This window comes from Rhineura floridana, chromosome 2 (genome assembly GCF_030035675.1).
Source record: "Rhineura floridana isolate rRhiFlo1 chromosome 2, rRhiFlo1.hap2, whole genome shotgun sequence".
Lineage (NCBI taxonomy): Eukaryota > Metazoa > Chordata > Lepidosauria > Squamata > Rhineuridae > Rhineura > Rhineura floridana.
The window spans coordinates 19,865,240-19,880,468 of record NC_084481.1 but is presented as its reverse complement, the minus strand read 5'-3'; the positions used below and the strand labels follow the sequence as shown (position 1 = coordinate 19,880,468).

Sequence of the window (15,229 nt, the reverse complement as noted above, 5' to 3'; positions counted from 1 at the left end):
ACTATCACACACTGAAACAGCACCAACACGACCTGTTAAAATGACTGCTCAGTATCAGCAGAAGAGAACACACAACTTTAAGAAAAGACGTTTAGCAGCATTTATCTCTTACAGAACATACTGTAAAGATCCTTGGGGACAAGGTAAGCATACCACTTGAACCCACAATGTGCGGAAAAGTGCATATTAAACAGGGATGGAATCTGAATTGCATCAGAAGTGGACAAGGAAAGTAATGCAAGAGGAAGAGCAGCAAGCAAATATTAGATTTACGCCAGAAGGCACTAAAAACAAACAAAAAACTAAGTATAGGATGTTCTACAGCAAAACATAAAACAACCAAACAGGCTACAAATTTGGGTTTCAGCACCCTAATCTGAGTCAACCTCTATCCAACACAGAGAAAATTTTGTAATTTTAATGTGCTGAGGATACACTACATTTTTTTAATAAGCTATACCCCTTAAGATGGACTTATATTTAAGACACATTCAAATTTGATAGCAGGACTACCAATCATCAACATGTATAATATGCATTTCTGTATTTTGTGTACATACAATTATACATCAGCATATGGTGGCACATTCTATCAAAACTAGTTTGAACATTCCACATCTTTCAAAAAGAAAAAGGACAAAAACAATTTGGTCCTCAGTAGACTTTTGCCCAGAGATAAGGAACCTGTGGACGCTCCAGATGCCTTTGGATTCCAGCACCCATCAGCCTCAGCCAGCGTGCCCAATGGTCAGGAATGATGGGAGCTGAAGTCTAACAGCAGCTGGAAAGCGACAGGTTACACAGCCCTGCTTTACAGTAATATTGTTTTTCTTTTGACGAAGGTTCACTTTTTTTGGCTTCATCTATATAGAATTCATGGAGCAGGATCTAAAAAGCTACTTGAGACGTGCCTATGACCTTGGCCATACCCATTTTTTAAAATCCATTTGAATTGCAGACACCACCATTCCCACAACCGCCCTGCCATTCACAACCTGCTTTTAAACATCCCCTTAATTTCAGATGTGGTTTGACATGTGGCATGGTGAGCTGTTGTTTAACACACACAAGCCCAAAGCCCCCTATGCAGCCTTTGGGATCCTGGCTATTATTTCTGTTATTAAAAAAGGGAAATGTTTCTGCAGAATCAAAACTGCTTGATTAAGTGTGGATCCTACCAGTACTCTTGAAAATTAACAGGCATGATCAGGCCCCCTTCACCAGTCTATGGAACATTAGCCCTTTCTGAAGTATACCTTCTTGATGTAGCCTATAATTACTGACTTCAGAGCCAAAGGAGTCCCAGCCTACACCTTACATACCATTTAGTGTTACTCTGTATATTGAGTTGTTGCATTTAATCACAGGTGAACCTTCCTGAGTTTCAATTAGATGGGGTTGGACTCAGACCTCAGTGAAATCAATGTAACAAGTTTGTCATTACAAGTCCCACTGATTTCAATGAGAACCAAGTGCATCTAGATCCAATCCCATGGTATTTAGTGATTTAACATTAGTTTAGAGTTCATAAAAAGCTCTTTACAGAGCAAATGTAACTCTTACAGCAATTGTACTAAAAGACATTACTATGAGGCTAGCTAGGCTCTTTTGAAAAAATGGAATTTTAAGTTAAGGAAGAAAAAGAGCAGAAGACTGGAAGGTGTCAATTGTATTTTAAAAAATGTTTTAACGCTTATTTTTTAGCAGAGTAATGGCACTTTGTAGTTCTAAATATCATAGTCTTTAATCCATCTAAAAATAACCTATTATGTTTCTACTCCTCTTAATCTTCCTCCCCAATACAATGAACCCAAAATGCCGGGGGGGGGGAAATACAATTTACACCTGTTCCTTAGATTAATAACCTACACATTTCCAGGTCAACATATAGCACAGGACAAAAGGACAAAATGCCCTCTTTTGCTTCTTATGTATACAGAAGACTGTCCAAAATATGATGAATACTTTCCTTTAGAATAAGAAATGCAATTTAAAGCAGTGATCTACAGCATAAATGCCAAATATTGCCCACACACGTCACATGCATTCAAGATTAGTTTCAATTGTATTAAGTCCCCAAATTAGAGTGGAGGGAGAGGATCCCCCCCACTTACATTAGCTAGATGAAATAGTCACAACTGCAACAGATTAATCAAAATATAGACAGTGAATTGTTATCTTTCTGGGGGAGAGGACTGACCAAAATCCCACTGTTTGGGCAATATTTTAAAGGAACTCAGACACTCCTGTAACCATTACCTCTGTTCCTGCCAAATAGTGCTGGAGAACATTCCATAATTACTGCAGATTTCCGAGTCTATTCTGTGACCAAGTTTAGTCACACCACAGCAAGCAGCCTCTCTTAATCTGCAATTCTTGTTCATTTCAAACATTGCCAATTTACAAAAGTATCTTCTATTTTTAAAGGAGCAGTGCTGAATAGTAATTTCTGGGTAAACGTGTCCCCCTTTTCTACTTCTCCATTATTTTAAACATAATTCATCTTTCAGGAAGTCCTAGCATATACAGGCAAAGCAACCCTGTGTCCTGGAGGGGGAAGACATGTAACGTGAAATACAGCTACAACGCCATTAAAGATGGATTGTAACCTACACTGTCTACTTACAGCTCACTTTTTCTGAGGAGGCAACAACTTGAAAACATGCATGTCTCAATAGCTGAACATGAAGTGTTTGGGGAGTAAGAGTAGAGGGACGGTAGAGAAGGACTACTCTCATTTTCATAACAAAGTGCATTTAAGACAGCCACCAGGAGCAATGACAGTATGTTCCTCCCTCAGATTTGATTGCACTAACTCAGAGGTCCAAAGTCCTACTAGAATCTCTGAGGCGTTCCTGGTTCCAAGAGACAAAAAGTCACAGTTCAGTAGTCTTTACAGAACTGTAGATTGAGAAAGCTAACCCGTTTCTATTTCTCAAAAAACAAAAGCTTCATTTCCATAGGGATCACATTCACCATTTCCTCCGATCTTCTCAAAACTCACAGTGTTGAAATGGGACTGATCAGCCTACAATGGATTGCACATCACCCAAGGAGAAAGGAAGGCATGGAAAAGGCATAAAGTACATTTCCTACTGTTTCACAACCACATTTGGGGGGGGCAAGAAGGGGAGGACTTGGAACATGAGGTTTTATTGCTGTTTCCGTACAAAACATAGTATGACATCTAAAATGAACTGAACAAGATCACAGAAGCCTGGATTTTCACACTATATGATGATGGTTGCTGTTGTTGCTCAAAGAAGAATAGGGTAAAAGATGGGGGAGGAGGAAGTATAGGAAGGACAACAATGTTAAACCTGGGATACGAGTTGCATATTGAAACTTGGGGATCGGGACTGCTTGGTCAGAGGAGCTCCTGATGAGATGACATCTTTACCATTTCCAGCGTGGCCTAAGTGGTCCTCCTGTAGACTAATGGTCGAAAAGCGATTGGTGTTGCCAGCTGCTAAGTTAGTAACACCCTCACTGCTAATACCAACTCCTGAACCTCCTTGACTGCCATTCACATAGTCAAATGACTTACTGGAAGAAGCACTAGCAGTCCGAATCAAACTCACACTATTGGCTTTTGGCACCACCTGCCCAGCGGGCAGGCTCAGGTGTTTCTTTGTAGGAGTCATTTCAGTCGCATCTGTGCTGAGGTCAATGGACTGGTGCAGGTACTGCTTACGGGCAGACTCTCGAGGGCTCTCAGTGGATTTGGTAACCGCAGAAATCTCTTTATCCTTGGCTGAACGTCCCGTTGCTCCTTTCCTTAAGCTTCCCCTTTGGGAAGTGGATGAAAGTTTGGTCCCAACTGGCTGGCTGCTCAGGGATGCCCCAGATGAAAATCCTTCATCGGCATCATTAAGGTTCACAGATTCTTCTCTTCCGTTGATACCCTCAGCATCTAAAAACCCAAAAGAAATCAGATTGAGAAAGTAAACCATCATGGTTCAAATTTCATAACATTTCTATTATTTGTACCTAGGCCATTTCTTTATATATTTGTGCTTACCATTGGGACTGACTCGCTAGTAAATGTGGTTAGGACTGAAGCCACAAGAATAAATACATTTTCTGGCATAGTCCAGAAAATCTATAAAACGCTGAAGCCTTAACACTCACTTATTCAGAGGGATTTACATTTGAGAAAACATGTTTAGGATTACTCTGGATGGCAGTAATCCTAAACAGGGTTTCCTATCAGTTACCTTCCATTGGAAACACTCTTCCTCCTACTCTCACTTTCAATAGTTAGGGCCAAACTAGACATGTAGTAGACACAATTGCATTTAACATATCTATTTTGTTTTCTCTTAAAACAGCAGCTGTGGGTGGGGCCAATGAGGATTTAGATCAAGGCACACTGGGAGAGGGGGTTTAATCCTTCCCATCCCTACAGTCAGGATGAAAACCACCACTACCCACCAGCTATTATTAGCCCCAGGAGGCTTCTATTAGTGCCAATGAAAGCTTCCCCTTCACAGCTAACTGCAGCTGGGGGGGGGAGAGAAGAGTTTTTTAGAAGAAAAAACCCTAAATACATTACATATAATCACACATTTGACATCACACCTAGTTTGGACCTTAAACACTATTACAATATAGCACTTTTACCCAAATACTCAAAGTGCTTCATACAATATTCTGACCTTAGCAATGTTTCTTATATGAATGACACTGTACTGCTCCTTCAACATATAAGCATTTAAAAACAACAAAGCATACAGCTAGCTTGAAACGGACTGATACTGTGAGATTCCAAGTGCATCCTGGCAATATCTGCTTCTCTCTCAAAGCTGTTTATGTATTCAATTATTAGAGATGCTAGAGGAATTCACGAGCTCCCCATGTCAGACAGAACTGACCTGATCAGCACCACCTAGACCAGCGTGTGGGTTGGAACATAAATTATGCAGTTCAGTTCACACTCAGGTCCAAAGTTTTCTGCCACACTCTTGGAATACTAGGTTTTTACGAGATGGTTCAAGAGCTGTTTTGAAAATTCTAAAGTATTTTCACCACTGGTAACAGCTAGAAAACATCAGTCCGTCCAGGACCCAAAGTGACCCTATTTAAAATGAGGCAGCAAATGTACCTGGGACAGATGGGACATATTGACATACTGTCTCTCCCATCAACATTATACAGTAGGGCCCCACTCATACGGCGGGTTACGTTCCAGACCCCTGCCAAAAAGCGAAACCCGCAGAAAAGCATAAGAACATAAGAACATAAGAAGAGCCTGCTGGATCAGGCCAGTGGCCCATCTAGTCCAGCATCCTGTTCTCACAGTGGCCAACCAGGTGCCTGAAGCAAAACTCATTCAATAGAGTGATGCCCGACGCCCAAAAAACACCATAAAAGCGAACAAGCACCGTATGAGTGGGGCCTTACTCTACTTGAAAGCAGCCGTATTAGTGGGCCACCTAAAGCGGATCACTGAAAAGCTGGGCCCTACTGTATTGAAAAAGAGATTGCTGCCTCATGGGGCTTTTGTGTTGAAGGAACATTTTAATGTCATTAATAAAAAAATCATTTGAAATTTTGGGGGGATTGCAAATTTTAGTGCAGTTTTTAAAAATATTAATTGCACATTGAGAGGGAAATTGGACAGATTTAGTAAACTAAAGCTAAAGCAACATGGACAAGCAAAGAAGTTTGGCTTGTTTACTCCTTGCATTCATCCTTCAAGTCATGCTGTAATTCCAGATATATGCAACTTATGGTGGAATCTCACTATATTGTCCTTTCTGCGTAAAGTGCCATTGGAAATGCTTCCATGGGATTAGAGATAAAGAGCAGAAACCCCCCCAGAAAAACTCAGGAAAAAAACTATTCCTCCCCCCCATTATTGTTTTTCCCCATTTTTTCCATAAACATTAGGAAGAATTCAGGGTGTTTTTTCCCCAACTTTTCTGTCGCCCCCCCCCCCCAGACTTCATATCTCTACATGGGCTACAGTTACATACTGGACCCGTAACTTTTGAAAGCCACTTGACTCACTACATGGTTTGCCCCTGTTGTGTAGATCTTCTCCATGTCAACACTACTGCTGCTGGAAGCATGCAGCACTGGGATTAAAGCTCCATGCATTTGGGGCAACCTACATGGTGAGCAGTCTTCAATTGTCAATGCTATAAGCATGGAATTAGTGCCATATGGAAGCAATTCCAGCACCATCTCCACCTAGGCAGGTAACAAAAGGAATGGCCCCTTGTAAGCACAATCCTGTGTCATTGTATTGTAAAACTATAGAAGTATCCCTCTGAGCTGATATGGCATCTGTAACACTTAAGTAAACGAGTTTAACACTTCACTAAAACACAACCAGCTTGTCAACTGGCGTCTTCCAATCCATTGCTTGGAAATCGTTGTCCCAACTCAATTTTCATAATTATGCAATTCTCAGTTCTCATGTGCTTCCTAATTTATCTTGCTTTTCATCTCTTCTCCTCAGAAAGGTTACCATAATGGAAAATTCTGAAATCTAGTATTATATTCAGCCATCAGGGAAAACACTTTTTACACATTGAAGGGATGTTTTCTATCCTTTCCTAAGCAAGATTTGTTTACTTCATTTTTATAAATATTAACATAACATTACTCTACAAAACAAAATAAAATTAGACAACTGCTTGACTTACATTTTCATACAATGCTTCTCAATATGACGAAGATGACATTTAAAAAACAAGCCACTCTGTACATGGTATTCTTCACACACAAAAATAAAAAGCCATTTAATACATACCTAGAACAGAATATCCTGAAAGCAAATGCACCCTTTTATCAGATGCAGCATCACACTCTTTTAGAACAACATGCAAAGCCAGATGATAATGTGTTTGGCTGAGCAGCAGCAGCAGCCACCGCCACCTACACCACCTCTCTCAAGCCTTTCTTATTCTAATGGATAGTGCACAACTGGCATGGAGAGGCCTCAGAACTACATGGCCAAAGTTGTATTAAATGTGTACAACTGAAGTCTCATGATAATTTTGCAAAGTACTCAAAATTAAATGGTGTGAACTTGCAAGATACCAAACCTGAAATAATATTTGAGGAAGTAATGTTGTAAAGTATCCATTTTACTTTGAGAAAAGAGTCAGAGAGGCTTCTAGGAGGCTACCACCATGCAGAGGCCCAGGCAGCTCAGCGGTGCTTGAGAGTGAATCAGACAAAACATGCAGGGTAATACCTTTCAAGCCAGATCCCAGACACTCCAGTGAGGTTTCTGAGCAATTTGCTTAACTAAGTTACTATTCAATATCCACCCTCCTACTTCATTTCTGGCCTTAGTTAAAACAAGGCAGCCAGGGTCCCACAGAAAATGTAAAAATGTTCTTTACCAAAGCCCAGGTAGGCAACAAAAATTCTGATAGAACCAAAAAGCAAAAGCACACATCAGCTCAGTTTTTGTCCTACTGAAATATTTTTATTTTTGGTTCTTTGCACTATTGACTCCTGGCTTTTTTTGTCCCATGGCCACGGACTACTAACTATACCCAAAAGCTGCTGCCACTATTACAGTGCGAGAGGAAGATCAACACACCCCTTTCAACATATACTTCTCTCCAGACAGGGAATATGTAAACCAACACAGTCATATTTCACAAACAGCTAAGTCTTCTACCTGTCATTCATTATTAAAAACATGGAATATTAGAAATCAAGTGTAGCCAAGAAAAATCATTTTTCCCATGTTGATGTTATGCAATGTCCATAAAGAGTATTTACTAATTTTATTTTTTGTAAGACCAACATCACCAATAAGAATAATGCATTACAAATATAGGACTTTTTTTTTTTTGAGATCATGGCCAAAGAAACACCACACTCTTCACTTAATCCTAGAACATCACTGGAAAAACAGTTTTGCTCAGCTTCAATGCCAAGTTAATCTTAAATTTTCTCCATTCAGAGCTATATTCCTGTATTCTTCCTTTCATTTGCCAATAACCAAGATATGGGGTGATGCATACTCCAAAGGAATAATCACAGGGAAAAACATTTAAAGTTATTGCAATGTCTTTAAAAATAACTGAAGTGTTAAAAGAAAGGGAGTGCCACATCCGTAGGAACCCTTTTTCAAAAGAAGATACTCAGCGTGTGAGGATTTCTCAGCATCCTTCTGGTCATGCACATGCAACGTTTTAGTTAGTATAACAAAATAAGACCAGTTGGGACAAATGGAGAAAGGCTGAGGTTGGGGCTCTTATTTACTGAGCATGCTCAAACTCATTCTGCACCAGGTGCTACTTCTAACATTGCTTAACACTTCCATAATTTTCTATTGATGTCTAAAGGTCTCGACCCTCCTGTCACTATGAGATCTCCAGTTATACATGATCAGTTTGTGTGCAACAAAACATTAACTCTAGAAGGATTTGGGGCAACTGCAAAGCACATGCAGTACATAATCTGCAAGTACTAGGTCTGACATCAGATACGAGTTAAGTCGTCAACAATGTCAAAAGACTACTTCAAAGATAGAAAGGGGACATCACAGAAACAGGTTAGGAGGACCTGAGGCAGAGCAAAATATATTCATATAACTGTACAGCACATTAAAATATCCCTCCACCAGCACCAAAGTGGCTGCAGATGGATTATGTGCACTGCATAAAAAGAGTACCGCTTACTTAAAGAGGACAAGGTCAAAATAAAAGGACACTAATGGCCTGAAGAACACAACTGTATTAGGCTATATTGTTCACAGAGAATAGGCTGAATCTATCAGGACAACCTGGTTTGAGACACAATCTCATAACTAGAATATAGTTCAGCTTTAGGAAATAGCTGATCCACTTGCATTGGTCTCGTGACAGATGATGAAAACATTTAAGCAAACTGGAAATTCAGCAAATGAAGAAGTCTGTGAAAAATGCTTAAGAAAAAAACCTTTAGATTTTTTAAAATTAAATATTTAAACTTAAATCAGGGAAAGACTTTTGCATACCCCATTTCCAAAATGATCTCAGCATGTTTACTTGGTGCATTCTCTTATTCTTTTTTGTTTTTTTTAAAGGAGTTAACATGCTCAGTAGATGTTTCCAAGCAATCCCAAAGTTATCAGGGGTGGCTCTTTGCCTTATTTTAGCCATGCCAAGCTAAGTGTGACAGAGGTTCAAGACCCACAATACTAGAAATGGTAGCTCTTGATCTGGTGCTAAGCATAAAAAGGATATGCATATTAGAAACAGAAAAGAGTACACTTTGGGATAGTGGAAACACACTCTAGAACAAAAAGGAATTTTGCTTGGGGATAAGGAGCCAGGATCCTCCCCCAGCCACAGCCTCACTGACTTCTGCCTCCTCATCACTGTCCTACCCTCTGTTGTGGCTGTTGCCAAGTTGGGCTCCGGTGAGCCATGCTCAGGGGTCCTGAGCACCAGCACGTTCCCCTCTTGCTTGCGTTTGATCCCTAGGTCTGTGGAGCCGTGTAAGATCGGAGATCCAGGAATGCTCAAGTCAGCATCGCTTGAGAAGTCAAAGCCATCTGGGATTCAACATATAATATTTTAGTGCTTTTCTACTCTTTCCCTAAACATTCCAACCCAGGCAGGGAAATTAAGGTTTACATGGAACACACAAGAACGCCATCAGCACTTTACTAGACAGAGACCGGGTAAGCACCATATAAATAGTTAGAAGTGCTGTATGATATTGTATACAAGAGACCAGCATACAACATATCAACAATAAGGACACACACGACCAAGGATTTGCAAAATGGTAGTACTTGTTTTTAGGGTCAGGAAACTGGAATAGAATGAAAAACCAGAGTATCAGCAAAGAAAAAGTTAAAGGAGAAAAGAATTTCATTTTTAAAGTTTGGATGTTATGCCTTTCTACTCTAACATAATACAGCAGGGCCCCGCTCATATGGCAGGTTCCGTTCCGGACCACCGCTGTAAAGCGAAATCCGCCATAAAGCGGAACACATTGACTAACATTGTCTAAAATGGTGCCCGATGCCCGGAAAACGCCATAAAAGTGGAACAAGCGCCATAGGAGCGGGGCCTTTCTGCAATTCACAACCGCTGTGTCAGTGGAACGCTGCGCACTGCAAAGCGGGGCCCTACTGTATTTATATAAGCAGCAATAAGAATCTATTATTATTCTGAAACATATAGCCATTCACATGAAGAGTAATTATTGTACAGAAGTTATTACACAGAGATTTAAAAGATTTAAAATATAATTCACAGGAAGCTGCTCATCATGAAGAATAATAAGAAAATTCCTAAATTAGCTCAACACACATTGACATTCACCAATATGTTTAAGACTGTAGGGCCTGAAAATTCTATCTAAGCTTCTTAGTATTTCTTGAATGCCAGATATACATTTTGACAATGAAAATCAGAACATATGGTTTTACAAGTGTAAATTCTCTCAATCCAAATTCTATTATTTTGAAATTTGAAGTTGTTTTATATACATTTCAAATTCCAAGAGCATAAAAAAATACCAAAAGTTATATATGTATGACCTTTTGGAATGTAAAATTCTTTGAAAAAGTAAAAACAACGCAGGCTGTAGTTTTCAGAGATACTGTCTGGCTGCAATCACCCACAAACTGCAAAGGAGGGCATTTTCAAGCCTCAAGAGTATGTGTCAGACAGTTTAGAAATGGAGAGGCAATATGATCCAACATACAGAAGATGGGAAAGATGTCAGCACTGCATAAGTTCTAGCCCTGCAATAAAAATTCTGTAGCACAAGATTCCACTTAAATCACTTAGACCCTTCTAGAGCTCCTACAAGAAAGTAAGGACACTTACCTCCTTATAGGATGAGGTCATGATCACGTTTACACATAGTGTACATAAATTGATCACCACTATATATATTACAGAAACTGACATTACCATTCACACTCAGAAACCAGTTTGTAGCAATGGAGATGAATAATGCTATGCTAGATTAACTGCTTCATATTGGAAAGTATTACCTTCTCTTCTCCAGCGATGTCGACGGATTGAAGCTGTTGTAATGGCAGTCCGAGAAATCCTCGGCACTGTTGGAGTAACTTCCACTTTCAACACCTTCTGTCCCCCTTGCGATCCATCAGGAGCATCAAAGGGCAATGAGTTCTTCATAGCATTTGCAACCTATGACAACAGTGAAATGCTATACAAATTGGCTCTCAACAAGCAAATTAATACAAAAAAAACTGGAAGAGGAGCCAAGAGTATTATATAAATGTAGCTTCAATCCAAGGATTTACACTTCATAACCTTGAACAGGATCATTATATATGATATCTTCATATTTTACCTTCTACAACTCTGGTCTTGCCATAATATATATTCCCTTTCATATTTTCTGGTCAGCTAATGTTCTAAGTTTTGTGTACCATCTATTCAATTCTACTTCACAGCTGGCAGGTACTGGTTTTACAATCAGATCTGGGAGCTTCTCCTGGCATATTTCTGTGCTTCTGCCAAACTCTAGGGCAGGCTTCCCTAAACTAGTGCCCTCCAGATGTTTCAGAATATGCTTTCCATCATTCCTGATCATTGGCCTGAGTCTAAAACATCTGGAGGGCACCAGGTTGGGAAAGTGTGCTCTAGGACCTGAAGAAAGCATGCAATATACATACAAACTGCTGCCTACTTGCACTTAAAGAATATAGTATATCAATCAGATCAATTTACAAAGGTTGTGCTGCAAGCCACACTGACCTTCAAGATGGTGGGAGCTGATCAGTATCTTTTGGCAAAGGAGACACTACAAACCAACTCTAGTTCTCAGTATGTTACAACACAGCACTCCCTGCATGGTTAACACAATGCAGAGCTATTTTGCCCTGGATTTTTTCCTTCTCAGAGATAACATCCAATGGAAAAAACACATATGCAGCCATTTGTGAAATATGGCATGCGTTTTTTTGTTTTTTTTTAATGAGCATATACATGTCAAGAAACTGTTGTGGCCAAAGTCCTCCTGACACTCGACAAGCTAAACATTCATAAAGTCAGAAACTGAGGTGTAACAGAGGGTATCCTGGTCTCTCTCAGACTAACCCAATTCACAGGTATACTGTGATAATAAGAGACGTTAATCCTATGTACCCTCATTGGAGAAAGGGCAAGGCACAAAAGTGATGATCATTTTTTCCTATGGGGAGTTGACTGGTATGAGGCAGGGGGGAACATGTGTGAAGCAGTGCCTTGAAACGACTAGTGGTTTGACAGAGGAAAGCTCAAAAATGACCACAAGCAATAGAAGACTATTCCAGTTCCCCACACCCACTTTCTCCTTCCATCCTTCCTTCTCAGAGGTCCTCATAGCAACTCATATCCCTTCCAATTCCCTATCATCCCACTATGGTGCGATTCCCTTCTGCTCGCTTCCACCACATCAATGTCATTCTAATAAGTTCAACTATCTTGAAACACCCTTGAAGATACACCCTTGCATCAGCCCAAGACAGATGAACAGGAAATTGCAAAATGTAACTTGAAATTGAGATGCTCTAATGACAAAGAAGAAACTCACTTTTATAGCGATCCAAGTATATTTTGTCAAAAAAAATTCTCCATTTCAGTCTACCCTTACCACAAATCTCTAGAGTTTCTGTTGTTTGCAATTTTTATGTTCAGCTTACTATAGAATTGTTTTCTATATTGAGAACCACAGACACAACTCACTTGGAGTGCAACAGTAAAGCAATTATGAAGAAGCCTCAAATTTAACAGTTTGCAAAATTTCTCCTGAATGACCTTCCCAAAGCATAAAATCACACTAAGAACTGCTGGGAAGATAAGTTCATATTGGTCTCTTCTGCTTAAGACTTTGAAACAGGTGCACTGCCATTTTCTACGGGAACACATATTGCATAGGAAGAGATGACAACCTGGCTGGGATGCAATAACCAAGGAAAGATAGAGAACTGCATCCCTCCAGATGATGTTGGACCACCTAACATGGTCTATGGTCAGAGATGGCAGGAGTTAAAGTCTACAACATCTGGAGGGCACTCGGTTAAGGAAGGCTGGTTTAGTACTACTCATCAGCTTCCCCTCTACCCTTTCTTCCTCCAGGAAAGTCACAAGGAGGTGACTGGAAGCTATGGCTTCCATTTTCAGTTAACCATGGTTTATCATTACACCAGACCCCAAACTGTGGCTACTCTTAACCATGGTTAACTAGGGAAAACCAGGATTTTCCTACACCTATTTAAGACTAGCCACAGGGATTGGTCATAATAATAAACTATGGTTAATTGAAAACTGAATGGAAAGCATTTGTTCTCTTCTTCACAGCTGCACCAGAGGAAAGGGGAGTGGGGAGCTGACAAGCCCAAGGTTAATTCATGTAATATTAAAGCATAGTTTAGCGTGACAGCTGAACTAGGGCTACATGTCTGTGCTTTCAATCATATTTGTTATTTTAAATATTATTTACCAATCCAGTCAATCACAAGACACACACTCTGAATCACTTTTCAACTTGCAACACTTCAAGAGTCATTTACGTGAAACAGTGTGGCTGCTCAAAAATGTATGTGGGTCAGACTTCAAGAATGATTAAAAAACGCATAGGAGAGCATCTTAGCAACTTAAGGAATAAAAGGATGGGAGCCCCTCTAGTGGATCACTATAGCCAATGCCCACATTCCATAACTGATCTAAGATTTTGGGTTTTGGAGAAGGTGTACGGAGAGAATGAAGATATTCTATTAAGAAAAGAGTTATCTTGGATTTTAACTTTAAAAACAATGACCCCTAGTGGGTTAAATGAAGATTTTGAGCTTCTCCCCCTACTGTAAATTTCAAAAATTTCCCTTAGTCCCTCATTTGTTTCTTGCATCCAGGTGTTAGCTGTTCCTCATGCTACAGGGAACATTACTGTATTCACCTGTACTTCGCTTTGGACTGCTTGTGTATATATACAGACAATCCAATTGCATTACTCATAGAGACATTTGACTTTGACACAGTACAGAAAGCGATTTGCTGGTCTTATAATCTTATAAGCCATTATGTGAGTATCAGATTGTCCTAAAGACTTATATGTACAATGTATGTGTGTATGATTTTATATGTGTGTAGAGTTAACTTGTCCCTTTTGTTTGATTTACCATAGCCCCTGATGAAAGCCTGCAGATAACAGGCTGAAACGCGTTGGGTTTTATCTATAATAAAAGTTCCTATTTTCCAGCATCTTGGTCTTTGACCCCTTTTTTGGTTTCTCAAGGTCACTGATAGCCAATCCATTCTCTTCTAGGACTGGGGTAGAGCTTGAGACCTAATTGGAAAGAGATAGGACACTCAATCTATTTTTTAAATAAGAGAAAATCACAGAAGGGAGACAGCTGTAAAAGAAAATAGAATTCACTAATAGGCAAAAAACCTTGTGGTTTAAGAATGTACCTATAGCCAACAGATACTTTTATCAAATTTTAAAAAGCAGAGAAATTGGGCAGCTATAGTGAATGCACCAGGGGAGCAGGAGACCTGACCTCCTCTCTGAGATATTGGACTGCCCTACAAATTTGTCAAAATACAAACACAGTTTGGGTTGGTCTTTTGCAGTCCAATCCACTTACTGTGTAGCTTGGAAGAATTTGGTAACATGTGCCTCTGAGCATAGGGTGAGTGGTGGCAACACCTGCAATCAGCCCAAATAATGGGGGAAAGGGGAGCAGAAGGAGGGGAAGAAGGAAGGAGGGAAGGGGAGGGGTGAAGGAAGTGGGAGGGAAGGGGCAAGAGGGAGGGGATAGGAGGGAGGAGGAGGGGAGGGCAGGTTTGATCATTTGCATGCTTTTTGAGTTCAGTGAGATTTACGCCTGTGCAATCATGCTTATGATAGGTGAAACTGACCTGGGGAAGGGACAGGAAGGAGAGGGGGAGGGAGGAAGGAGGTTGGGAGGAGATTGGATGGGTAAGCACTGGGCAGAGGGGAATCTCCTTTCCTTTCCAAAAGGAAAATATTGTGAACAGTATCATTCTTTTTCAGTGTTTCCCCACCTTTTTATTCTACAGCAGGCACATGTAGTCTCCCACACAAATTTAAACCAAAGCTGTCACTGGCCACATCCACACCAGACCTTTATTTCACTTTGGACAGTCATGGCTTCTCCCAAATAATCCTGGGAAGTGTAGTTAGTGAAGGGTGTTGAGAGTTGCTAGGAGACGCCCGGTTCCCCTCACAGACCTTCAGTCAGAGGAGCTGACTGTTAAACCACTCTGGCCACTGGAGCTCTGTC

At 40.2% G+C, this 15,229-nt stretch overlaps 1 protein-coding gene across 8 annotated transcripts in view; it reads right to left on the bottom strand.

Moving 5' to 3' along the window:
• Positions 1-404: 404 nt before the first annotated feature.
• HYCC2 (hyccin PI4KA lipid kinase complex subunit 2) overlaps positions 405-15,229 on the bottom strand; it is a 69,505-nt gene continuing 54,680 nt past the window's right edge. For 7 of the 8 annotated variants that reach the window (XM_061608014.1, XM_061608009.1, XM_061608008.1 and 4 more), the window contains 3 exons: positions 10,967-11,126; positions 9,341-9,508; positions 405-3,913 (listed from right to left, as the gene is read on the bottom strand). In XM_061608014.1, coding sequence (XP_061463998.1) covers positions 3,315-3,913; positions 9,341-9,508; positions 10,967-11,126 — 927 coding nt within the window. In that variant the 3' untranslated portion in view covers positions 405-3,314. The remainder of the gene's footprint in view (positions 3,914-9,340; positions 9,509-10,966; positions 11,127-15,229) is intronic. The other variant, XM_061608016.1, reaches the window with a different exon arrangement.